The 24,918-nt window shown below is 53.1% G+C and overlaps 9 protein-coding genes across 9 annotated transcripts; 4 read left to right on the top strand and 5 right to left on the bottom strand.

Annotated features, from left to right (window-relative positions):
- Positions 1–773: 773 nt before the first annotated feature.
- HMPREF1541_03889 (uncharacterized protein) lies at positions 774–4,094 on the bottom strand (the record flags this gene model as incomplete). Its single annotated transcript, XM_008718237.1, has 1 exon — positions 774–4,094. The coding sequence occupies one exon, from the start codon at positions 4,092–4,094 to the stop codon at positions 774–776; it is 3,321 nt and encodes a 1,106-aa protein (XP_008716459.1).
- Positions 4,095–6,651: 2,557 nt separating this feature from the next.
- HMPREF1541_03890 (uncharacterized protein) lies at positions 6,652–7,346 on the bottom strand (the record flags this gene model as incomplete). The annotated part of the gene is made up of 2 exons (XM_008718238.1): positions 6,652–7,032; positions 7,089–7,346. 2 exons carry the CDS (start codon positions 7,344–7,346, stop codon positions 6,652–6,654), a joined length of 639 nt encoding a protein of 212 aa, XP_008716460.1.
- Positions 7,347–11,531: 4,185 nt separating this feature from the next.
- HMPREF1541_03891 (uncharacterized protein) lies at positions 11,532–12,654 on the top strand (the record flags this gene model as incomplete). Its single annotated transcript, XM_008718239.1, has 2 exons — positions 11,532–11,658; positions 11,705–12,654. The coding sequence occupies 2 exons, from the start codon at positions 11,532–11,534 to the stop codon at positions 12,652–12,654; spliced, it is 1,077 nt and encodes a 358-aa protein (XP_008716461.1).
- Positions 12,655–13,403: 749 nt separating this feature from the next.
- Positions 13,404–13,952, bottom strand: HMPREF1541_03892 (uncharacterized protein; the record flags this gene model as incomplete). Its single annotated transcript, XM_008718240.1, has 2 exons — positions 13,404–13,798; positions 13,913–13,952. 2 exons carry the CDS (start codon positions 13,950–13,952, stop codon positions 13,404–13,406), a joined length of 435 nt encoding a protein of 144 aa, XP_008716462.1.
- A 1,020-nt stretch (positions 13,953–14,972) lies between these two features.
- Positions 14,973–15,488, top strand: HMPREF1541_03893 (uncharacterized protein; the record flags this gene model as incomplete). The annotated part of the gene is made up of 1 exon (XM_008718241.1): positions 14,973–15,488. The coding sequence occupies one exon, from the start codon at positions 14,973–14,975 to the stop codon at positions 15,486–15,488; it is 516 nt and encodes a 171-aa protein (XP_008716463.1).
- Positions 15,489–16,231: 743 nt separating this feature from the next.
- On the top strand, positions 16,232–16,989 carry HMPREF1541_03894 (uncharacterized protein; the record flags this gene model as incomplete). The annotated part of the gene is made up of 2 exons (XM_008718242.1): positions 16,232–16,240; positions 16,291–16,989. 2 exons carry the CDS (start codon positions 16,232–16,234, stop codon positions 16,987–16,989), a joined length of 708 nt encoding a protein of 235 aa, XP_008716464.1.
- Positions 16,990–17,549: 560 nt separating this feature from the next.
- HMPREF1541_03895 (uncharacterized protein) lies at positions 17,550–18,493 on the bottom strand (the record flags this gene model as incomplete). Its single annotated transcript, XM_008718243.1, has 2 exons — positions 17,550–18,156; positions 18,237–18,493. The coding sequence occupies 2 exons, from the start codon at positions 18,491–18,493 to the stop codon at positions 17,550–17,552; spliced, it is 864 nt and encodes a 287-aa protein (XP_008716465.1).
- Positions 18,494–19,456: 963 nt separating this feature from the next.
- HMPREF1541_03896 (uncharacterized protein) lies at positions 19,457–22,092 on the bottom strand (the record flags this gene model as incomplete). Its single annotated transcript, XM_008718244.1, has 8 exons — positions 19,457–19,746; positions 19,794–20,195; positions 20,239–20,360; positions 20,406–20,642; positions 20,691–20,830; positions 20,896–20,948; positions 20,994–21,820; positions 21,875–22,092. 8 exons carry the CDS (start codon positions 22,090–22,092, stop codon positions 19,457–19,459), a joined length of 2,289 nt encoding a protein of 762 aa, XP_008716466.1.
- Positions 22,093–23,332: 1,240 nt separating this feature from the next.
- HMPREF1541_03897 (uncharacterized protein) lies at positions 23,333–24,268 on the top strand (the record flags this gene model as incomplete). Its single annotated transcript, XM_008718245.1, has 1 exon — positions 23,333–24,268. The coding sequence occupies one exon, from the start codon at positions 23,333–23,335 to the stop codon at positions 24,266–24,268; it is 936 nt and encodes a 311-aa protein (XP_008716467.1).
- Positions 24,269–24,918: the final 650 nt, after the last annotated feature.

A 24,918-nucleotide genomic window follows, 5' to 3' on the forward strand; every position in this document is an offset into this window, starting at 1 on the left:
AGGGTGTGGTGTGCAAGGGTCGTGGGGAGGGGGTTTTGGTGTGGGTTGACGATAGGAATTGGACGCGGTGGGTGGTCGCGGTTTTGGTGGTGGTGGTGAGCGGCCGTGTGTGAAATGCTCGGAAGCAGAACGAGCACGGGAAAGTCTTGAAGGTAGTCGTTGGAAGACTGGACAGAGGTGAGCGACGCATAAGTTGAGTGTTTGGTTTATCGAGCTACGACAACAGCTTGAAGCAGGAGCGATCTATTATTGAAGCGAATCTCTGCCTGGCTGTCTTGTTGACTAGTATGTACGGGGCACAGCCTATGAGTGACGCAGTGATGGCATCCATTACACGCTTCCGCGGTCCGATGACCCCCTGGGCCACTCGCGTCACCGTGTGCTCATATGTGGTTCAGGGTCTGAGAAGTCATGATGAAAGTCATCTCACCGAGCAGCGGACCAATAATCCGGTGGGGACGGAGATCGGGGAACTCAGATCTCAGGCAGTGAATGATTGCTCCACGTCGAGTATCTGTTCAGGTCCACAGTAGGTGAGTCTCGCTGTGCACGACCATGTACGATGCGACACTATGTTCTTTATTCGTATTATCCGGAGCTCTAGCACTCTTCATCGTGCACCCTATAGCATATCTGTGCGAGCCTCTCTTTTCCTGCTCAAAGCACATCTGTCCCCGTGAAGCCCACCCTAATTTATGCCCGACTATAGCGGCATGGAGAAGTATCCCAAACAATATCGCAAATGGCGACCTTGATCCCAATCCATTAATTCGTCATGTCTTTAGTCCTTTCGGCGACCGTTCCGCGAGGTTCGTCTGGTCCATCAACACCGCCAAACCATCCAGGTCGCTTGCCGCAACCACTGGCTTCGACTTCATACGCCTCAACGTACCCCTCGATGTTCTCGAAGGACCCGGCACGTTGGTCGCTTTCTTCTCCTTGACCAGCTTCATCAATCGCTCGAGCTCACTCTCGAGCTCGTCCAAGCCCAGATCTTCCTTGGCGGCCGTAAGTTTCTGGCGGTACGTTTTGAGCATTCGTGTCGCCTGCTCTGTAGCCATACCCATGCTCCCGAAATCATTCACAGGACCTGTGCTCTGCTTGCGTTGAGCAAGAGCGCGCTCTCGTAGATCTGTGGGAACTGAGGGTGGCCTCCGCAGCCGGCCGTTGTTTGCGAGAGCACGATTTCGTGGCGTACTCGGATTTGGAGAGCCCCAGCCTGGGGGCGGTGACGGCGATCGATTTGCCAGCGCTCGCTTCGCATCTGTTGAGGCGCCGACAACAGATTTTGACCTCTGTTTCTTCGGCTTGGCGGATGTTGTCGGCGGTTCGGGAGAGGATGACCTTTCAACAGGTTCCCTACCTCGGCCGATTACATTGCCATCACTCGTACGCCTAGATGGCAACGGCTCTTCTTCGTCCTTCTCGTCGATAGTTGATGAGAGCGCCAACTGCGACCTCTTCCTTGTCAGCCTAGGTGGTGACAGCGACCGTGGTGATGATGGGGTGCTGGGACCAGCACTCCGCGAGAATTCGAGCACCTCAACTTTGCTGAGGACCTTCCGCAGTGGCGGAAGAGTGGCAGGACTGGGCTTCGAGGGCGTAGAATCGGATTCCCAGCCATCCAACAGCACACTCTGAGAGAGCTCGTGCATCGGTGTCGCTGTGGGAGGTGGCGTTGGTCTGATCGTCCAAATCATAATCGTTCCATCTAAGCCAGTCGAGACGAGGGTTCGGTTGACCTCGCCACTTTCTTCGTCCCTATCCTCGATGAGACAAAGATCACTGATACCCTCGGTATGGCCAGACTCTCTTGTGAGGAGCAAGCACTTGTCAGCATCATAAATCCTCACCGATTTGTCGGTCGGAGAACATGCAACCAGCAGATTCGAGACCTCTTCCACGGCGGTGCCCCTGTGACTGATGCTGATCGAGCACAAAGCCACCGTATCGTCATTTTCAGGATCTGTGACCTTGTTGTTCTCGATAATGGTCCCAGCAGAAGGGTCAACTTTCGCAATATGTCGATCATTGGTAGAGACGATCAGCATTCCCGAAACATCATCTGCAAAGGTCATCGACATAGGAGAGCTCCTCAGAGTCACTATTCGCATCGAGAGAAAGGCCATCATCTGCCTCCCGTTTACCTCACGTTGCACCCGTTCTCGAACCACAATTGTCCTGTCAGTCGAGGACGATAGCAACCGTCCACCATCTTCAGAAAACAACAGGTGGGTAACGGCTCCGATATGATCGTCCAACGTCTGTAGAAGCTCGAGCTCACGAGTATCAAAGGCGAACACCTGCACCATTCGATCTCGACTGCAAGTTGATACTAATGACTGCCTCTCATGTATGGCGATATCCGTCACCTCAGCTCCGTGGGCTCGCGCCGTCCAGACAGCTTGGCTAGTGGAAAGATCAAGCAACTTCAGAATCCCAAGCCTGTCACCCAACAAAACTTGTTTCGTCTCCGAATGGAAGCGAGCAACACGGAGCTCATTGGGATTGTTATCCTCTTCGAGGTCCGCTTGGTCCAAGTCCATTTGTCGGCTGCAGAGCATGGTGCCGCTGGTATCCCAAAATTTCAGTTCGCCTCGTCGCGACCAGGTGTAAAAGGCGCCCAGCTGGCAGTCAGTGGGCAGACCTTGCACACCTTGGATCAGGTCGTTGTGACTTGCGAAGGCAATATCCGGGCGAGACGATTCTTCTATTGTCGACTCCATTTGAAGGTTGCCGTCTGTGTCAAGTGCGATGGTATGTTCCGAAAGGCAGCCGACTGCAGAAATGCCAACATGGTCTCCATTCAGCAATCCCATGGACATTCGTACCGCCGACGACCTCAGGCGCTTCTTCATTGTTTTCAGACTCGTGCCGTTCACTACCACAGCAGAATGGAACGCAGCCAGGAGATCATCGTAGTCTTCGTAAGTGAGTCCCTGACGTCCGCCGAGGATGAGCTTGCCCCTAGCAGGCTGCCATGCAATGGAAGATATACCAGATTCGAACGCCTTGAGAATCTGCAATTCGGGTGAACCGTCAGTGTGGAACATGCAGAGATGGCCGGCATCGGACGTCACAATGGCCGTTCGCTGATCATCGATGGAGATGACGGATGTGAAGGTGCAGTCCACCAACGATCCTAACAATGCATTGCGACCGTGAAGTGTGGCAGGTCCAGAACCGGAGATTGCGGCACCCCTCGCCTGTAGGCTGAACCTCTTAGACGGCGATGACCTTGCGGCTTCGGACACTGTCCAAGCTTTGACATGTCTGGTGCCAACGGTGATGAGCGTCTGACCACACCAGGTCATTGCGCCGATGTTGGTAGTGCATTTGTTCGCCGCGACTAATGTCAATTGGCCGGTGCGGGCGTTGATGCTCCAGACGTATAGAAAACCATCATTGAGGTTCCCGAGAGTAGCCAGATATTTCGAGTCTGGGCTGAAAGCCACGCTCTTGATACCAATAGCATGTTCTGCGACGATAGAAATGGGGACATCGGTTGCAGCATCTTCGGTGGTGGAGTAAAGTAGTACCCGAGGATTATAGCCGGACTCGCCGACAGCCAGCCATCTGCCAGTCGAGCTTATCGCAACGCAAGTGACAGTTTTGATTCTCTCGCGCGCGGTCCAAGTCTGTGAAGCCCCATCCTCCCATTCTCGTGCGGCCACTGGTGTGGCATCAGGGTCTCGTGCTCGGGTCGGGGAGAAGAGCGAGGTGCGGCGCCTTGACGGTGTTGTAGAGGGAGAACCTTTGTCGTAGTAGGAGGTCGGAGCATTCAATGAAGGGGCGGTCGGTCGTGCTCGGTAGTATTTCTTCGATGTGGTTCCGTCGGTTTGCACGGTGGCAAGTACAGCGACTGCCCCAGCACAGTAAGCATACTGGTTTGTTGCAGGGCAGCAGGTAAGCCCAGTCGGAGTTGTGGTCGTAGTTCCAATGACATGTTGGAGTTGCAGCGCAACAGGGGAGTGGTGAGCTTTCCGGGGTGAGCGGGGCGCAGGTTTCAGCGTGGTGGGAGAGGCCGTGGGCGTGGTGCGGACTGACGAGGAGCCATTCACCCGCGTTCGCAGATTGTATATGTTCGTTGCCATGATTCACATTCTCCCCTGTAATGCCGGTCCCAGCCCTCTGAGACCGCTTCAAGGCACATTCGCTTCGGTTTGCACGGCGCGTGAGATTGCGGCGGTGAGAAGACTGAGATGTCTATTTATTGGTGACCCATCTCGGTCGGAAGGGCAGAGCTATTGGCGTATGGTCAGTCGTGCTTGACAACAATAGCATTCTTGGTGTGTTCGACTCAGTCGCCTGCACCTGCGGTCAATCACGGTAGGGTGAGCTCGGACCATCAGCTCCCCATCTACCGACGGGTAGCAGGTGTTGATCAACATTATCCTGGATTAGGTATAGCCCAGCCTCGCAATGTCTGGGGCTTGTCGTCTGAGACCCCGGGCCACGGCTTTGTAGAGTCCCGAGTTTCAGCATGGAGGCGTTGGTGGTTCATCGTCTCAGAGGCACAGCCAGATCTGTCACGAGCAAAGATTCACCCGCTCGGGGACCCAGATAAGAATGCAGAAACAACCTTCGCCCGGAACTGGAGGTGCGAAGTGCCACGAATCAAGACCCTACATACGCGAACACGACCTGTGGCACGTTCTGCAAACCGGCGAACGGCGGACATCGCTCGCAGGTTGACCGTTCCAGGAGCTGTCGACGAACACGAGCTTGTGCCCAGGCACATCCACCAATATCTATGCAATGCGATGCTGCTCCTTGAAGCGGAAAACACTGGGAGAACTAAACCATATCGAGACTATGGGCCAAAGCCAACATGACAAAGCCAACGCTCGATGTTCTCTGGTTGGCGCTTGACCCTGCATGCCCAGGCATGGCCGTTGACAAAGGGAAAATCACTACGGCTGGAGCTTGTGTCGGATCACAAAGCTGCTGACCGTCTACATTGGCCGGCAAAGCCGTCGTACGAAAGAAATTAGCTTCTGATACCGAGTACGGTTGTTTGAGCGACCCAGGCATCTGAACCGGCTCTACTCCGGTGTTCGCTTGGCCACCCGACTCTTCCTCATACCCGCTTCGTGCTGATGCGGAATAGGCGACGGTGCACTGTTGGAAGGACGTACTTCCAGAAGAGGCAATTTCTATGGTATTCCTGCTGCCACGATGGCCCCCTCCCGCGGCTGCCTCACGAAGCCCACGCTCATATGCCCCCACTACAATAATCTACCAGGACCAGCTCGATTGCCGAAGTTTTGCTGACTGTCTTCGAATTCCGCCCCTGCCACATGCGTGTGGCTTGCTGACTTAGCTAGGATACACTGAATGGAATAACTTTAATTCTGTGGAAGAACGTGCGGCGGGTTGAGCACCACGTGTGGCACGTCTGAGCGCGCAAAATACGATGATGCGTCGCAAGGTTCATGCGAATTTGTCAATCGCTGCAGTTCCGCTCCTGGGCTGCTCGCGCTCCCAGCATACCCAAGAAGGGCTCATACAATCCTGGATCTTACAACAACGCCCATTGTAGAGCGAGATCGTGGTGTTGATGGAATGAGTGTCGTGTCCTCTGCCGTCCGGCAGCCGGGTTGCTTGGTGAGCATTCGAGACCCGTCTAAAAGCTGCACGATGCACTTTTACGCCCCAGGATCCCGGCGAACTGGGAATCAGGACAGCCGTGATGCGAACACGCACAACCTAGCTCAAATCACAAGGGGGGTTGCAAGGAGGGGTAGGGGAGGTCGGAGGGGCACTGTACTGCAGGCCCGCTGCGCCTTTCTCAAAGAGGCATTGGGTGAGCGACCCCCTATCATTGGCTCTGCGGGCCCGGAACACACTTCACACATCTTCTCATGCCCGGTTGATCCCAGGCGTTAGGGCGAGGTCCATCCGCGCATGCGCCGTCCATTGTAAGTAGGTGCCAAGCGGCAGAGTGCGGAATTCCAAGGGAAGTTCATTTGATCAAGGTTCCGCGGGCTGGTCTTTGATACGACGACGCAGTGTAACTGACTGGAGTAGCTGCACTGCAATTCGGTCGTCGGCTGCGAAACTTCGGGGATGCTCGGATACTTCGCTCTCGCGCAAGCGATTAAGGCGTGCTGCCACGGTATTATTGGCCTTGCAGGGGGGGTTTGACGACTCATAATTATTGGGAGGAGTAGTGGCGCTTCTCAGCCGTACCGTTAGTTTCGTGCGAGAGAAAAAAAAAGGTTCCCAGTGTATAGTAGGCATGTGCCATTTTGTAGAATTACACAAAAGGCCAGCAGTAGTCACTGTTGAGAAGTGAATAGAAAGAATACTAAAGCTACCTCTCCAGCGATGCAAGAAGCTGCTGCTGCTGCTGCTGCTTCTGCTGTGGTGCTAGTGTGATGTGTGCATTAAGTCGTAGAAAGCATTTTTGGCCACGAATCACTGTTTCTCTTCGGGTCCCTACCTTTCGCCTCTCACCATGCGCTAAGCAATTTCGTCCCAAAGGTCGCTCAATCGTTGTGCCTCGCCGTCCGTTCCCCAGTGTTCGCCTCTTTCTCACTCCGTTCGTAAGTTGAGTCCTGTGAAGGAGCTGAAAATCTAGTCCCATGCCGTTGTAACGCCGTGATCCGCAAGAGGCAGGGGTATCGCAGTAAAAAGAGTCATTGATCATCATAGCGAGTCCTCGAAAGAATGCAGCGCAAACTCGGAATTGAGGTCCGCGGCGCTCTTGTCGAAATAGCTCTCGGGCCCGTTGTAGAGCATGCTGTCATGCGCGGCAAAGGCGTCGAACTTGTCGAACTTGTCTGGCATCAGCATCTCGGAGAAGGACTGGTCCTGGTGGCCTGTCGTGCGGAGGCTGCCCAGCTCGGCGGTCAGTTCCGAGACGCGTGCGTTGAGGCGCGAGACTTCGTCGGCCTGCCGGCTGTACGATTGCAGGAGGTCTTGATGCTTCTCGTGGAGGTCTTCGAGTTGGTGCTCGAGGCCCTTGACGTGCTTTTCCTTGCGCTCGCGGAATGCTCGTTGCGAGGCACGGTTTTGTGCGCGTCGCCGCTGGAAGGGAGTCAGTTCCGCGGCCTCTAAAGTTCGGGGCTCGAAAAGTGGCATACCAGGTGCATGTTCGTTAGTGAATCCTTGTCCTTGGAGGTGTTGATGCTCGAGGTAGACGTGCTGCCGGATCTCCGCCGTCTGCGGTCTCGGTCGTCGAGTGTGCTAGATCCCGTATACTCGACGGAGATCTTATTTGAGGATGTTGGGTAGTATGTCGCAGGAGTGGCGCCGTAGTTGAACATGGAATCGTATTGCATCGAGCCACCGTTGAAAAGCAACTGACTCATGTTCTGAAAGCCCGTTGTCAGCCACGCCATCGCTGAAACTCAATGTGCAAAGTAGCTCACATGAGGCGAGTCAGGGCTTGATCCCTCCGACGTTGAGTCGAAATACTGTCCTCCCGTATATGCACTGCTCTGCCTCGGCGATTGCGACGGACTAAAGCCAAAGTCCATGGCGGCGTGATACGAGTAGTCAGAGGCTATGGATCGAGGTACGGATGATGTTGTTCTGTGAGAATGATGTTCGTGAGGGAAAGGGCGATGTTGATCCTGCTTAGGGCAAACACGAAAAGTGGTCAATGGAGATCAGATGTCAGGGTCCGCGGCCAGGAGGGGTCGGTCCTTAATAAGATCTAGAGAATTAACTTACTCAAACGCGTAGGCTGGTGGGCCGAAATTGTGAACCGCGTAGAACCCAGCAGTCCGTGTCGCTTGCGGCTATCTAATGCCGGGCTAACGATGGCTGACAGGGGCCGCAGAAGGTTCTACCATCTCGTGTTCTATCGTCGTCCGACGGGTAAGCAAAAGGTTCTCAGGCACGGCCGCAGCAGTCACCGGAGTCTGTTCGACTACCTAGAGGGGCATGGTCAGATTCTTTGGGCTAGGAGAAAAGTACGCCAGCGGCTGCGAGAGATGCTCGTTGCTAAGTTGGCACCTTTCCTTAAAGAGTAGGCGCCCCAAGAGATGACCGGGATGAAGGTCCGCCGTGGGTACAGTGAGAAGCTTTCAGCACAATTCAGACGTATCAGGGTCCTGTGGCCAGGTGTCGGGTGCAGGTCGCCAACGGGTGTGTTGCACGTTGACTGGCTTAGATTGCATGCACCCCTGCCTTTACCTGCTCAGGTAATACCTTTTTTGCTTATGGGAGCAGTGACGTCGTGTCTCTCTTTGCCAGGGCTGACCTATTGCCAACTGGACAGCTGCTTTCCGCAGGCTCGCCCTACGACTGCTAGTCCAGGTGCTGCGTCGAGATCTGATAAAGACACGGCCTATCCCAAAAGCGGTATCTGTGAAACATTGAAATGAGCGGCTCTTGACTTGAACGTTGAGCCGGGCATTGAGTTTCCATACACCATGTCCTGTCAAGCAGTTGTCGTTCAGTAGCTGTGGTTTACCGTCGGTCTAATTGTGGCATCTTTCTGGACAGCTGGGAGCCAGCTGCAGGCCAGCAGAAGTCTGGTAGGCGAGGTTTTCGTGTTGCTCGTAGATAGTTGCGATGCCATAAAGCGTTAATTGAACATCAGCTTCGAGAACCAAGCTAAAACGCAAACGGCCATTGAACCTTGACTACTCATTGGTTCAGTCACGCTGCTCCATGCATTCGGAGGATGAAGGGACGCTTTGGTCGACAGACATGCTCGTAGAGCAGCAGAGTCAGTAGAGACTGAGTCTAGACAAGCCTCGTGGCTTTAGTATTCATACAAGCTTGCTTCCAGACTTAGCATCTCCCCTCAATACTTTGCTTTGAGCCTGGATCATCGGCTTGGTATTCATGCTCACTGGTCTTGACGCCTGGATTTTCCGTCCTCCACACAGCTTGACAGTAATCGGGGATCAGCTGTAGCTGCGGTGCTTCTCTAGGTCAAAGAAAACGCACGAGCGTCGACCGGCATTCTCAGGTAGGGACAGCCATGGGCACTCGTAACCCGGAATTTTGATTCATTCGGGGCTGCATGGAGTCAAGGGCACTTACCCAGGGAAGTAACCTATCTATAGGGCTGCTGGACGCCTCAGGCTGGCCCTCATTTGTTGCGAACGTGCACAAAGCGGGGGAGCGCTGCGGCTTTCGACCCCACACCAGCATGGCTCGAAGCGAGCTGGTGTGCAAGTGGTTTTGGGCAGGTAGAGACCTTTATGAAGCCACAGTATCGGGCGACGAACAGTCCACCAGTCGTTGGCGACTGCTGATCATATTTGATTCCAGCGCAGGACCGCGGGCCAGGCCGCGCATTATTCGTCTATTCTGACTGAAGTAGCAAGTGCAACAAACTTTGTCTCGGGGGCGTCTCCCGCATGTGCGGATCGCCGTCGATCACGTCGGCCACCTGAAACAGAATGTCCTCTTTGGAGTTATTCTGGAATCCTTGGCTTCTTCATTAAATCGGGTCAAGATATACTCCGTGGTCGCTTGAGTGAGCAAATTCAGGAGATCTTTGCTAGATCGTCGACTCGAGCCACAGAGAGGACACGTGGATCGAAGCTCGACATTTGCTGCGGATTCAGAGGGACTCATCAAGAGCCAACCACGATTAGCGGATTATGCCTCGATATGTGTTCATGACATATCAGTTCTGTTGGTTTCGGGGAACTGTTCAAAAAGCTGGTGTCCATAGTGAGAGAAGCAGAGTATTTCGACAGAGCGAAGAGAATTGCGTGCTGGAGCTACCAGGCTCTTGTATGAGCTGGGGAAGTAGCCGAAGCCATTAGTGAATCGGCGAAATCTGGAGCAGCTGGTCGTCGATATGTGAGTGCTGTGATATATCAAGCATACAGTTCCTTGAGACAAATTCGCAAAAGTTCTGTTAGGATCACAGGTATGAGCAAAGCGGGTGTCACTGGTGAGACATCGCTTTGATTGGCCACAAGATGAACGTTTGAACATTGTGCCTGAACCGGGGATGGTGTGGGAGGTCTACTACTGTCTCTCACGTATCCTGGAGGGCGACCTGCTTGTCATCCGGGGCTATCTGGCGATATGTCGCATGACATGGTTCTAGACTTTGTTGTACGGGCGTTGCGGTGTGTTTTGTCGTCAACTTGACACTTGATGACCACCAACATTGGTGCACTGATGCATGGCACCCATCTCAGCCTCGCGCGTCATAGATCGAGCATCGTTTCTTGATGTGCGGTACTTGCCCGTGCTTTGTCGCATGTCAAGCAGAGCCGTTTTTCGATCGTCTTTCACCCTTGCCGCACAGTGAATAGAGAGAAAGGATCGGTCATATGGTGAATCGCGTGGCGTGTCCACACCAGCAACAGTCGGACTCAGTTTTCGCAGATGTGGGCAAGATGAGGGATTCTTTTTGAATCGAGAAACAGCCGCTCATCATCTTGGTATTGCTACCATTGTGTAACAATGCCGAGCGTTCCACGCTTACCATCGCTAATTGTTCCCCTTCTGGCCCACCAGAACGCGGATCTGGAGGCAGAACGGTAGTCGCAAATGACCCGTCGGACGATGATAGGTGGCTCGTCGCGTGGCACCCTCTCTGGCCGGAGTCACGAATTGGGGTCCGTGACCAATCTGCGGAGTGAGAAATGCCCGATTCAGCAGGCAACGAATAGATCCCCTGAAACAGGGCCTACATACACGTGCTTGCAGGGTAGCTCTTCAACACTCAACTGGCCGAGGGCCCAGACACCAGGAAATCCTTTTTTGTCTATCCACGGTATCTTTGCATTGTTCCGAGATCATGTCTCGACGTGGTGGGCTGGTACATAGATATCTTCTCCGACAGCAATGAATGACTTTGTGAAGCTTCGCGGGCCGAGACGGCCGGTGGAAGAAGCAGTTTGGCGCTGTTCCACCGAGCAAGGCGGGCCTCCAGCACAAGCCGGGCGGAACAGTTGTTAGCTGATAGTAGCTTCATTCAGGAGGGACTCGTCCAGTAGTTTGTGCTTTAGAGGAGCCCTGAAATCACCCTTAGCGAGGGAGTCGAAACAGCGTGCAGGGAGAGGGCGTATTTCAGCTGGTGGAGAAGGTCGGCGTGGTTTATGGGCGATCAACCGAAAACGCCCCCCTTCTCGTTTCGGTGACCCATCTTTTCGTGATCCCCTAACCTGGTCGACAGCAGTCGTCTTTTGCACGCCTAGGCATCCGCTAACCTTTGATACGGGGCAACAGATCACGCTGTTTCGACTTATCCCCTGCTGTGCCCTCGCAAGTTGTTTGCCAGACATTCCTTGCCTGCGACGCTGCTTGATCCGCGAAGCTCTCGTAGCTGACCAGCTCTCTTCATACCTCGACTCCCGGCACGACTGACATCGAGACCCCTCCAGTTCGACAGACACACCATTGTCCCATCACGAATACAAGAGCATCCGCAGCGTTTCTATTTCCCTTCGAACGTCGAGCTTCCCGCATATCTCTGACCGATCCACGTCCTAGCTATCTATATTTGGAGTAATATGAGAATCTAGCAGAGGTGCATCAGACCACAACGGCGGCGACCTTGCGAAGCTTCACAATTTCATCTCTTGAATTGATCCCCCTCGACAATGGGCTGCGGCTCTTCCAAAGTCGACCCGGGCGAGCGGGACGCGGCGCAACAGAATGCGAAGATCGATCGTCAATTACGCCAGGACCGGAAACAGGAGCAGCGCACAGTAAAGATCTTGTTGCTAGGTACGTGGTTTCTTTGTCACTGATCCTGATAACTAACTCTGGCCAGGCGCGGGAGAGTCTGGCAAATCGACCATAATCAAACAGATGCGCATCATACACTCGGGAGGCTTTCAAGAAGATGAAAGAGTCCAAGTCAAGGCTGTCATTTTCTCCAACGTGGTTATCGCTTTTCGCGTCTTGCTCGAGATCATGCAAGAGGAGAGGCTGGCTTTCGCCGACGAAAAGACCAAAATGCATGCCGAAGTACTAGAAGATGTCGACGCTGATGTCGATGCTTTGCACGCGTTCCGCGACCAGCGGCTCAAGGAAGCTATGCTGGGTCTCTGGAAAGATGATGGTGTGCAGCAGGCCGTTGCTAAGAGCCACGAGTTCGCTCTCAACGACAATTTGCCTTTCTACTTCCAGAACATCAACCGTATGTTTGATCCTGGTTGGATCCCGGATGACCAGGACATGCTACACGCTCGCCTCCGCACGACCGGCATTACCGAGACTGTCTTCGAGCTGAAGGAGCTCACGTTCAGGATGATGGACGTAGGTGGCCAGCGGTCTGAGCGGAAGAAGTGGATTCACTGCTTTGAGGGCGTGCAATGCCTGATGTTCATGGCTGCACTCTCAGGTTACGACCAGTGTCTGGTTGAAGATGTCAACGCCAATCAGATGCACGAAGCCTTCATGCTCTTTGAATCTCTTGTCAACGGCGAATGGTTCAAGGACAAGCCAATTATCTTGTTCTTGAACAAGATCGACCTCTTCAGGGAAAAGCTCAAGAAGTCGCCCATCTCGGCCCACTTCCCCGACTATCAGGGCCCGGACAACGACGAAGAAGCGGCCAAACAATACTTCGCGAACAGGTTCAAGGCCATCAACCGCAACAGTGCTCGAGAGATCTACATCAATTTCACCAACGCAACCGACACTAATCTCCTCAAAGTGACGATGAACGATGTCCAGGATATGCTGATCCAGAAGAATCTGCAGCGGCTTGTCCTCTAATGCGGCAAACAATCTGCTTGACTAGAAATTCGATTTGGTCTTGCCACCAAGAATTGAGCATTGCATTTGCATGTCGTTATTGCCTAAGACAGATACCGGGCCCTTGTGAAGCCGATATCCTGCATCACGGGACGATCGAATCCCATCTCATCTGCGACATCGAGCGAAGCCTCCGATGGCGCCACAACTCAACGTCTCCAAGCTAAGAACGTCATCTCACCCCTACCGCCTTGAAGGCGCGGAAAGACTGCCTACAAGCAGGTCTCTCACTTGATCTCACGACCGAATACGAAATAGCCATATGGAGTCCTGAATTAGAAAGCGACCGAGCTTTTGCGTGAGGTGAACGGATGATGGCGATGTTGAGGTTTCTTGTTTCTCTTTTTAATCATGTTTGTACATAGCGGAGGGTGAAAGTTGTCGGCATATCAGCATCAGAGCTACTGTTCGCATTTCAGGAGAAACCAAAAGCTCTACCATCTACAAGGTTGCAGAAACCATGTTTGCCCGGTCTGTCGTGGTCAACAAACTAAAGATGAAGCGGGACACTGCAAGCACGCATGCTGGTTGGGACTAATAGCAGGCTTCAAGAAGAGGTTGGTACGCCTCTCCTCGGCGTGCCGACAGGGAATGACAAATGACAAATTAAACTTGTAACGATCGACTCTAGGCTCTCTCAACGTGGGTATCTCATGCCGCTCTCTTGCGCCTCTCGATCCCCTCCCTAACCGCTTCGATGGCTCAGCCACTCAACCGCGGCTTCCCTTCCGATCCCCCTTCATCTTATGGAGCAAGTCGCTAGCTAAGCTAGTGCTAGGCCGTCTCCCTTCGTCCATCCTCACCCCCGCGGTCGCCTCCATGCCAAAGATGCTATCCTTGCGTTCAACGTCACTCACAACCGCAACACTGCCCTTGCGTTCATTGGCGGATGCGGCACCGCCGGCCGCGCTCTGGATCGAGCCGCGGCGATGGTTCGCAACGTTGGCAGAGGCTTCGGCGGCCGCGGCGGCGTTCTGGTCGTGGGCGGTCACGGACGCTCGGCGGTCTTCTTCTTGGGCGCCCGAGGCGGCGCTGTGGCGGCGGTAGAAGGCGCTGTTCTTGCGCAGGAATTCGTCGTATGTCGGGTTTGCTTTGTAGCCGGCACCTGTGGTGGAGCGAGGTTAGCTGGGCTGCTTTGGATGTCCAGATAGGCCAGAAGTGTTGTGGACCGCCAAGGAGCGGTTGCTCTTCGAGTGAACCGGATGAGAAGCGAGCCTACCTCCAGTGAGGGCGTGCGGCATGGTAAAAGCACCTGACATGCTGGTGGATGAGTGGATTAGGCTGAAGCAGAGAATAGATATGCGAGGCTTGTCGCAGGGTAGTCGCTCCGAGATCTAGGTCTTATAATATGGAGGCAATGATCAAGAGCCGCAGCTGGAGCGCCGTAGCCGTCATATATACCATCACTCACCGTCGTCGCCAGCAACTGCCTCGCCGGCCCAGCTGGAAGTGCAAGCGTACAACTCGCATGATTCGTGAAGTCAAAATGCAAACATCTACCCCGCGCAGGAATCAGATTGGTCGCCATTCAATCAGTTCACCTTGAAGCTCAAGGCCAGACGTTGGCAGGCGAATCAGCTTTGAGTCCAGCCTGTTGAGGTTTGCAGCATAAAGGGCCGTTAGGAGGATTGCTTCGTGTTTTGAGAGAGGGGGCTGCCGCCATATTGATCGCTAGCCAGCAGCATCCCTGTCAACGCCGGCTACGGCGAAACAGTTTCACCGAGGAAGCATAGTGACGTCGTTGAATTGTTGTCGCATTTTGTAAGCATCTGTCGCAACGATGGCCTAGACTTCCTGTCGCCAGCAGGTTCGAAACGTTTACATTGTTCGCGACAGGTGAGTAGCGTTCAATAGAAATCCAATCGACCTATCACCACGAACCGACTGCCGAAGCGGTGGAATCGTGTCAAGGCCACTGCGGCATTTTCCACGAGTCGTGCGCAACCGTTCCCGGCGACCTTTTGCCTGGGTTGACCGCGTGCCTCGGCCGTTTCGCCATCGTGTCGTGCCACGGATAGAGCTCCTCCGGTGCACAAATCATTCCGACTCCACTGATTATCATATCATCGCCTTCAGTTGCATCACATATAGTCTGCATGCAAGCTTCACGGTCGCTCTTCCAAACGGCAATCAAGCTTGACAACCCTGCTGCCAATCGACCGAACGGGATCAAGAAACATCATCCATTTCTGAATATCTGGTCAAATTCGACGCCTCCGTCCGTAGATCGAGCACGAAAAGCCTCGACAGCCTCCTCGTCCTCCGTCGTGTCCGCGAACATGTCGTCCGCGACCAATTTCTTCGAATTCGCCCCTAAAGACAAGAAGGGTCAGGAGTACCCTCTCTCGCAGCACAAGGGCAAGGTTGTGCTCGCAGTCAATACAGCCTCGAAATGTGGCTTCACACCGCAGTTCCAGGGTCTCGAGAAGGTCTATAAGGACATCAAGCAGAAATACCCGGACGACTTCGTGATCATCGGGTTCCCCAGTAACCAATTCGGCCAACAGGATCCTGGCAGCAATGACGAAATTCAAGAGTTCTGCCAGGTCAACTACGGCGTGTCCTTCCCCGTGCTAGGCAAAACAGATGTCAACGGCGACAAGTCCGAGCCCGTCTATGCCTGGATGAAGAACGAGAAGCCGGGCCTGCTGGGTTTGCAGCGCATCAAGTGGAATTTCGAGAAATTCCTGATCGGTCGTGACGGCAAGGTTGTCAACAGATGGGCTAGTACGACCAAGCCAGAGAGCCTTGAGAAGGAAATCGTCGCATTAATCGAGAAGACGAAGAGCAAGTAAAGGCTTGCGCATGTGCACTTCAGGCGTCGTTGGCGCCTAGCTGATCACCGCGCTGCCACTGAAGGAGACGGGGAATATCTCAGACAACCTTTCCAATTAGGATCCGGCCTTGGGCCGTGCCTACCTTGGTCCGTGCCTACCTTGGTACGGACTCTCCGCATATCGGTAGCTGACATCCACGCTGGTGTCTATTTTCATGAAAGAAAGTCTTCTTCGACACAACGCCTGCAACTCTCTTTTTCGGTACCTAAAGGTTTGGCTGAAATGGTGCGAGTGGGGCATGACTCCAGAGCGGATGTCGCCATGTTTTGTTTCAACCATTCAGAGTCACCCAAGCGAGCCACCAAGTCTTATGATACCGAATGCAATACCATTTATCTCAGTTGCCAGTTCTGGATTACTTCAATGCTGGGCTCCTTCTCGAGCATTCCCCAGCTCACCTCTGGCTCACTCTTCACCCCTGCGTGAAATGCTTCTGCCAACGATGCCCGCTGACGTCACCCCTGCAGGCCATGTTCACCGTTGATTGGTTCACACGTGAATTCAGGTACAGACAGAAACTGCCCCGCGCTATTTTAATTGTTGCGTTGTTTCTCGCCAGCACTCTCATTCTCATTTATCTACAACGACTGTCACACCACCGCTTTCCTTCTTCCAAGCTCTTTCACTTACTCCTAGAGTAATCCTGCTGCTTGCCATAGACTAATCTCCATCCTAAATTCGTTCTCAACAACACCGCCGCCATGCCCAAGGTAAGCACATTCCCCGCAGGCTCACCGCTTTCTCATTAACATCCCAACAGGTCAAGTACGTGTTGCTCGACTGCGACAACACTCTTTGTCTCTCTGAGCGTCTCGCTTTCGAAGCTTGCGCTGATCTCACCAACGAGCTCCTGGAGAAGCATGGCAAGAGCGAGCGCTACACCGTCGACAAGCTCCTTGAGGAGTTCGTTGGCCAGAACTTCCGTGGCATGCTGACCAACCTCCAAAAGATCCACAACTTCCAGCTGAGCTCCGAGGAGCTTGAGGACTATGTCAAGAAGGAGTTGGGTGCCGTTACCGCCAAGCTCTCTGAGAAGTGCAAGGAGTGCCCTGGAGCAACCGCTGAGCTCGTCAAGCTCAAGGAGCAGGGCTACCCCATGGCTGTGGTCTCTACCTCTGCGAAACCCCGTGTGGTCGCATCTCTCCACAAGGTCGGCATGGAGAAGTTCTTCCCTGACGAGCTGGTCTACTCCGCTGCCACATCTCTCAACCCTCCCTCCAGCAAGCCTGATCCCAAGATCTACCTCTACGCCTGCGAGCAGCTTGGCGTCAAGCCTGAGGAGTGCGTTACTGTCGAGGACTCTCGCTCTGGTGCCACTGCTGCCATGCGTGCTGGTATCCCTCTGATTGGCTATGTCGGTGTCTACGGTATCGAAGATGGCAAGGAGAGAATGGACCAAATGGCCAAGACTCTCACCGACGACTGCAAGGCTGATGCCATCATGTATGATTGGAAGTAAGTCATTGACTACATTCTCTTCTCGCAATGGAGAGACATCTAACATAACATAGGGAGTTCCAGACCCACCTGGCCAAGATCGAGGGCCGCGCTTAGACCTTTTCGACTTCAGGCAGTCCTGGTGTATCCAACGTATCCACGGCAAGACTCGCACATCAGCCTCTTATCGAGGTTATCAACGAACACTAATCACGAACGGCATACTCAAAGTCAGACATGAGTGACGACGCAAAGATATTATGGAAGGCGGTTGCAGTCGCAGAAGGTACTGCACACTGTCCTACGGATTTGAGGGGTAGACCAATGGACTTCTTTTCCTCAGAATAGATGCTTCAGCGGATAGACTTCTCAGACTCACAGGAGTTCAATAATCAAGTGACTTGAACTCAGCATTTCCTCCCCGTTCTCGGTATTGTCCTCTCATCTGTACTCATCCTGTCCGTAGCACCTGATGTTGGCGGTCCCTCGCCATTGACTTGCGTGACCTTTCTATGAGTAACAAGCACAGATTCAGCCACAGAACTTTGCCCACCGTGACAACGCCATTATCTACCTAGAAGGCTACTCAACATCCTCACCCTCCCAAAACACCAAACACCTAACCTCGCAACTCTCCCTCGCCTCGTCCACGCCCTCATACCTCTCGTCCACAAACGCACTGTGCGGCGCCCTTCTCACCCGCCCATCCATCTTACTATCAAAACACTTGATCAGCACCACCTCCTCCGGCGTCATATGCTCCATGTAATACCAACGATGCCCCTCCCCCTTCTTGACCACCCAATTATTGAACCGATCCCCCTTGCTGATATCGCCATACTTACCGTTCGCCGTCGTCAGCACGGCCGTCTGCTCCCTGAGATCCGAATCGGGCACGGTGCTGCCGTCGCACACGGCGAAAGGGTCGCGGCGCACGGGCTTGAGCGGCCGCCAGATATTGATGATGGCCCAACGGGTTTTGGCCAGCTTGTCGGCGTCGGTGGCGGAGAGATTGTCGCGGAGGTACTGCACTGCCCCCGTGTACGATTGGTCGACGTGCACCATGCGGCTGGGGACGGCGAAGCCGAGGCGGTCGTGTTGGCCGTGGGTTTGGGCGAATGATTGGCCGGCGGCGTAGGTGGCACCGCGGACAAGATGGTCGCAGGGGTGGACGTGCGAGGCTCCGGTCCTGTTGGAACGTCAGCGTCTGTCTGGTGGTGTCGGCCTTTGATCGGGTTCGGCCTTTGATCGGGATAGTGAGATCGAGACCTTTGCTTCAGTAGCTGAATGACTTCCTCGTAGACAACGTCCCGGACGCTGTCCTTGTCGTTCCAGTCTTTACAGGCTGAGGTGTGTCGGTGGAACTCGAAGCCACTTTTATCGAGACTGAAATCATCTTCACGCCCGCGGATGTTGTTCACGTTCACGGCAACAGGATCCCAGGCGCGGGTAATGGCACCAGACGTACCTGGATAGAAGTCCCTGCCATCGTAAGCTTCATAGTTGAGGGTTGTTGCGACGGCCATTGTTGTGAAGAAGCTTGAAGTCAGGCGTTTGTCGAGAACGGTCCTGGAGTTGCGCCATGACACAGGATTTATACAGGAGATGGCGGCTAAGTAAGCAGACCAACGATTCTACCGTGCGCGGCCCCAGCGATGATGCATAGTGGCATGCCACCGTGCTTATTGGAGGCTGACGAAGTTTCTTGGGAAGCGTCGGTGTTTCGTACATTGGTTGCTAGGCCGCCTTACTACACCTCACGTTGACCGTTGGTAGCCTTGAAGTTTGTTCACCAACACTCACAGGGTACAAGCTGTTGATTTGTGCCCGCTGTTGGTCCTAGTTGGCAGCTAGCATGGATGTCAAAACGTGGTCTACAGCGGTAACTTCGTCATGATATCCACAGGATGTAATCGTCAAAGATCTTGGTTGTCGCCTTTTAGGTCATGATATTCGGTCTGGTGGACTTTGATTCTGTAGCTCCATCATTGATCGTCCATCAGGCAATCCAGACAGCCTTTGCCGTAAAGGGTCCTACTCGAAAGCCTCGTAAGAAGCAGCCAACGCGTCTAAGCTCACCTCAGCAGGTGGACAGGTGAACAACAATGCCGTAGAGTGTGGCTACAAACACAGTATTAACTAAAACAACAAGCAGACTTGCGGCAAGAGATAGAGGCTAAAGTAGACTTACATGATGATGTCTATAGAATGCGACAGGGTCTCTTAGCCTTTGAGATCATGAAATTTTCTCCATCCTCAGCGTGCCGTAGGAAAGTACCGCCTACAACTCCCTCACGGCAGTCCTTCTCTTCTTTCACATCCTTCACCTCCTTAGGACAGGTATTAAGAAGGAGACCAAGTTGTTGAAGTACTGCCTTATACTGCTGATATTTCTCAGTGGATTTTAGGAGCCGCCCATGACCTTCCGTCTCACACAACGGCAGGCGATGCTGGTGCACGTACTTGTATCCTTGCTTTCGCTACTCTTTTCAGTACATGCCGTCGGATCTCAATAGTCTTGACTCCATGGCTTGTCCATCAGCAGTTTCGGCTCTGCCAACTCTCATTCCATGAAGCATACCAAATCCGCGAGGAGTGCTAGCTTTGGCGCGATCGAAGCCCTCGCCATGAACGCCGTGTCTGATGGAGCCAACGTTCTGAACGTTGAAACGAGCATCAGGTCGAGTACTGACCGGGATTTGAGATCGATTGATCGTAGCTCGACCTTGAAGGGACAGTGTAGTTTTCTGCAGCGGCGTATCGGGGGCGGTTGGTTTGGCTTCGTTCATTAGCACGCGAGGGAACTTAGCAGTAGCATCAGCTTACCATTCCGATTCGCAACAGGACGCAAAGGAGGGGCCATTTCATCGTTGCCTCGTCCAGCTTCACTGCTCCGGCGAGCGGCATAGTTCACAGGTCTCAGGTCTGTCCCCAGAAGGTCTGGCTGTAGGAGCTCACTTCTTTGAACATTCTGACCAGCAGCGCTAGAGTACGATAGCCTGGGAACGGAGTATTCTTGATCAGTGCGTGGTCTGCTTTGGTGGACAATTGATTGCAGCGTCTGGGTGACATTCTCAGATGCAGCTGTCTCGACGTCTCGGAGCATGAATTTTTTCTTCAGAGTATCGTAGAGCTGCTGTGCCTGTGCACACCTTTTGCTTTTGTCACGGTACAAATTGACAAGGTCATCGTACTTCTCTTGGATAGCTCGCTGGTCAAGAGACATGGCTAGAAAGTTAGCACGGATGACGGTGAGAAAGGTGAGACATACCCGAGACCTTGTTTTGCAAGGTTGATATCTCAGTGTTGGCTTCATTAATGATTTTGTCCATCGCGGAATTCAGCTGGCCATACTTGTCCTTGAGCTGTTTGCCCATATGTTCTTGGTAGAGGCTGTCATCTTTAGTGCTGCCAGGTTGCTCACTCGTTGACGCCTACATTTCTTGCGTCGTTTGATAAGTCCAAAAAGCCAGGGCTCGACCGGCACACTCCATGATGGTGTTTGGATCAAGACCACTGAGCACGCTTGTCTTGTAGTCTTCGCTGGGCGAAAGTCGGGCTTGTACGGCATCATCATGATTCGGCAGAGCAGTCTGGCAGACTGGGCAAGATCGTTCGTGAAGCGCAGCGTTGGCGAAGCGAGTTTTGGTAGCACAATCAAGACAGAAGATATGCCTGGAAGTGTCAGCTGTGGTGTAAACTGCTCCAAGCTACCAAACTCACGAGCAGGTTGTTACAACAGCCTCATCCACCAACTGATTCCTGCAATATCCTCCAATCTGATTGTTGCATCGCAGTGGCTGTTCCGTCATGGTGATGCTTGTCTGTTGTTGCAGGATTGGCTCGAGGCATTCAATGGCCGACTATGGTCACAAGTAGTCTGAAAGAGACACGAGACACGAAGTGAGCTTGGCAGAAGCGCTTGCACCTTCGTAAGATCTTGAATACCGGCGTCGCGGTTTCCGATGTCATTCCCACGCACTGAGGGCGATGAATCCAAACTTCATGAAAAGAAGAAAGCATTACCCTCAGCATCCTTTCGTTGCTTCGCGCCCTCCTCAAAATCCTTGCCCACTTTGAACTCTTTCCATGTCGATGCTGGGAAGATGTGCTTGTTCTTCTCGTACCATCTCCGATCGACCACTTTGGTATACGTTGGGTCACTGTCACTGCCTTCCAGCTTCTCCTGGCCCGGGACTCTCAGAAGCGGCGCTTCTTCTGTGACATATGTCTCTGCGGTTCCTTTGTAATCGAACAATAACTTGCCATCTCTGGCTGGGTCCTGCGTCTTATTTGCGATGAAATAGTAGAAGTCGTAGTGATGCGGCACAATGACGCCCGCCCTTACGCACATCAAGTCGTCCACGCCAACCCGAGCCCACTGTTTTTTACTGTCCTGCGAGTTCATGCCTCCCGCTGCAGCACCGCTACCTTGCACGCCCTTTTCAGCGGCGATCTTACGTGCCCGCTCGAGAAAGAGCCATATGGGGTCGCCCTTCTTGATCCTGACAACGTCACCGGGGATATTGGCGCCATCGTAGAACACAAATGGAATGGCGATTTCGGCATTTTTGACTTTCTCTTGCATCTCGAGGAAATCCTTTCGTAGCCGCTCACGTTCTTCAGCTTCCGCGGCTATCGCTGCCTTAGTCATAGCTTTCGGCGCTGGCAATACTGAGTTCGGGTTAGGCATGGCCTTCTTCGGCGCTCTGCTACCCTCTGACTTGCCCACCGCACTCTTGCCTTTGACAGGTTCTGGTTCGTCGACATTATCATCGTCGTCATATGAAAGTAGTTTTCGAGCCTTCTTTTTCTTCTTTGTCGGTGGTAGGTCCGAATTTGGAGTCAGGGCACTGTACTTTGTCCGTTAGTTCCGCCCTCGATACGATCGCACAGCAATGACGCACCCATCATCTCCCTCCACACCAGGCGTGTTACTCCCACTCCGACCACTCTCCTGAAGCTGCCGTTCCTTCTGGTCTAAAACATCCGCGCGTCTCTTTCGGAATTCTGCTAGGTGAACGAGGCCCACGGTCTGCGACTTGAGTAAATCCTCAGCCGTTGCGGCTTGCGACACAAATCGAGGAGTAGAGGCGCCCGATGGCGGATCGGGCGTCGATACCATTGCTGCCAGGCTCTAATGTGGGAACAAAGCAGTTGTCGATCATCTGTTTGAACCCAGACCCAACTACTTTTGAATTGAAGTCTAAGACTCGCAAGGCTGCCAGATATGGCGATTCAACCAATCAGAGCTAGTAAGCGATCGGGATGCAGCCTTGCGAGGTTGCACTTCACAGTCTTGGAAGGATGGCCGAGTGGTTAACGTGTCCAGGCGCCGCGCCGCCGAAAGCTGAACATCTCCTGAAACGGCAGGCCACTTACCGTATACGGTAACCTCTTTTGATCCTGTCCATAACTATCAGAGGCTTGACTCCTCCGGTATTACGATTGCAAGGATTGTGTCGCGTCGATTAAGTGGCCAGCTGCGTACAGTGCACTGAACGGAGGAAAACCAAGTGTGGTGAGTAGGCAGGTAGGTCAGCGAGAGATGCGGATGAGAGCCGACTAAGCCAGCCCCAGACAACCTAGCAGTAGTCCCTTCATTTAGTAATATCGTCCTCAGTTCAAAATTTCCGCGTATCGGGGTGATCCACCTCAAGGACGCTTGATCCTACGAAATACTGCAGTGTACTAGAGGACTCCAGCTGGTTGCTGCTTTCTCTGCTCAGATCTTGGCAAGTCGTCCTGGAAAGATTTGAGAATATCGCATTGGGTGACGCTCCTATCGAGGATATCATATCTCATCCAAACCGTGTGCGTTTTCCTAGCTCATTCACAGCCAGGTCATGATAGGCTTGTCCCAATTCGCCTCTCGCCGGCCTCCCGCGAAACGGAGACAAAGAGTGTAACCTTAGGAAGGCCCAAGACGTTGATATTCGCACGCTTTAAGTCCGGTCTCAGAGTCTCCGTCTTGCTGCAATCAAGGCCTGGTGTTCAAGGGCATCAAAGTTGAAACAGTGTTCAGGTAAGGTGTGGCATTTGAACAGATACATGCTGAGTGGTCGACTCGCTACTAGGTTGCTTCTAATTGGACCTCGCAACTGCATTAGTGCATTTCCTGAACCGTAAATCTTTGATTGGCTTGCTCAGTCAAGCCGACGGGCTTCGGTGGCCTCTCAAGATTTCGGGCAGGCTTTTACGGACTTTGCACTTTCTACCCAGGTCGTGTTTCCATAGTAGATTAGCGGCCACAGCATGTCATTAGATCCCATATGGAGGTTTTGCGGACGATGTGTATATAAGTGCCAGGCCATGGCCGACGTAGGTGTTGCTATTGACTTACAAGTCAACATAGCACACCAGACATGGCGGAATTCAGTCTCGTTCAGTCGCAGTACCATGACGTCTACCCTTTCATCTCCGCTTCCTCAGGCCTAGCCAACGCTTCCACTTCTCGATCTGTTCTCGTCGTCGGGGCCGGGAGTGGTATTGGAAAAGCCGCCGCAGTTGCTTTTGCCCAGACAGGCGCCACAAATGTCATCATCGCCGGCCGACGAGTCGCAAACCTCCAGGTCGTGAAGGATCTCGTCAACTCCTCGTTCCCAAAGACCAATGTACTCGCGGTCCCTTGTGATGCTGCAGATACTGCCAGCGTAGACAAGCTCTTCGCCGAGATCGCCGCAGCAGATATCACCCTCGATGTATTGGTCAACTCTCAAGGAACCGTCAGATCCAAGGCTTCCCTCAGGAACAGTGACCCAGAGGAATGGTGGGCCGATTGGCAAGTCATGGTCAAGAGCCCTTACCTTACTACACGCGCTTTTCTGCGTTCTCTCGCGATTCCGGAAGAGCGACCAGCCACTCCAACACGCGCCATTGTGAATCTTAGCAGTATCGGCAGTAACCTCATTCTCCCTGAGGCAACATCATATGGTGCGCCAAAGACGGCTTTGAACAGACTTACCGAGTATGCTGCCGCCGAGGCTACGCGTTTGGGCGTCCAGGTTATAGCTTACCATCCAGGTGGTGTTGCTGACACCGACATCACAAGCCTCAGTGCGGACTTCATGAAGGCTTTCTATGTCGATACACCGGAATTGGCCGCTCTGACTGCTGTGTATCTTTCGACTCCCAAGGCAAGCTATCTGTCAGGGCGATACGTGGATGCAACATGGAATCTGGAAGAGTTGGAGCAGTTCAAGGAGAAGATCCTGAAGGAGGACCTGCTCAAGACCGCCGTGTTGGGAGAGTCTAGACGTAAGATGCCGCAGCAAATACAGGACATGGTTGAGCAGCTGTAATTCAGGAGCTGAGCAGTCCAATGCGGAGCAGATAGACTCTAGACCTACCTTCAGTATAACCTTGCCTTCTTGCTGTGCATGATGCTTGACGGAGAAAGAATCTGAGTCTGCCAGGTCTCCCCAATCGTTTTGGTAGGCGGAGCGGAAAATCATCAATCCGCTATGAAATGCTTGGCGCGATTTTCCGAAGCTTTGATTCTTGCTGAAGTTTGCACTTCTGCCTTTCATCACATTTACGGGTTTATGTCTGAATTCGACCTACCCTTTGAATTGTACTGGGATTTCTCTTTCGTGTTCTTAACACGCCTGTCTGCACATGCTAACTATGTGAGTATTCTACCCATCATGTCCCATAAATTCTTCCATGAGGAAATTTCTCATACCTAGATCCCGGCGACAACACCATGAGCCATGGAACTAAACATGCACTACCATCTGATTCATCGATACACCTTCAGTCTTCATCGCATTCACTTGGTCTTGAACGTCTACTAACGATTTGAAGGTAGATCATCATTTTGTTGTCTCCTTCCCGATCCTGGACAAGTTCATGGTCAGTTTCTCTGCTCTCACCATTTCTCAATGGTACCTTTTATGATGATCAAACCTTTTCAATATCAGTTCTGCTTCTGATACCCCTTGAAGATAAC

Source organism: Cyphellophora europaea (genome assembly GCF_000365145.1).
Source record: "Cyphellophora europaea CBS 101466 unplaced genomic scaffold supercont1.3, whole genome shotgun sequence".
In the NCBI taxonomy this organism is placed as follows: Eukaryota; Fungi; Ascomycota; class Eurotiomycetes; order Chaetothyriales; family Cyphellophoraceae; genus Cyphellophora; species Cyphellophora europaea.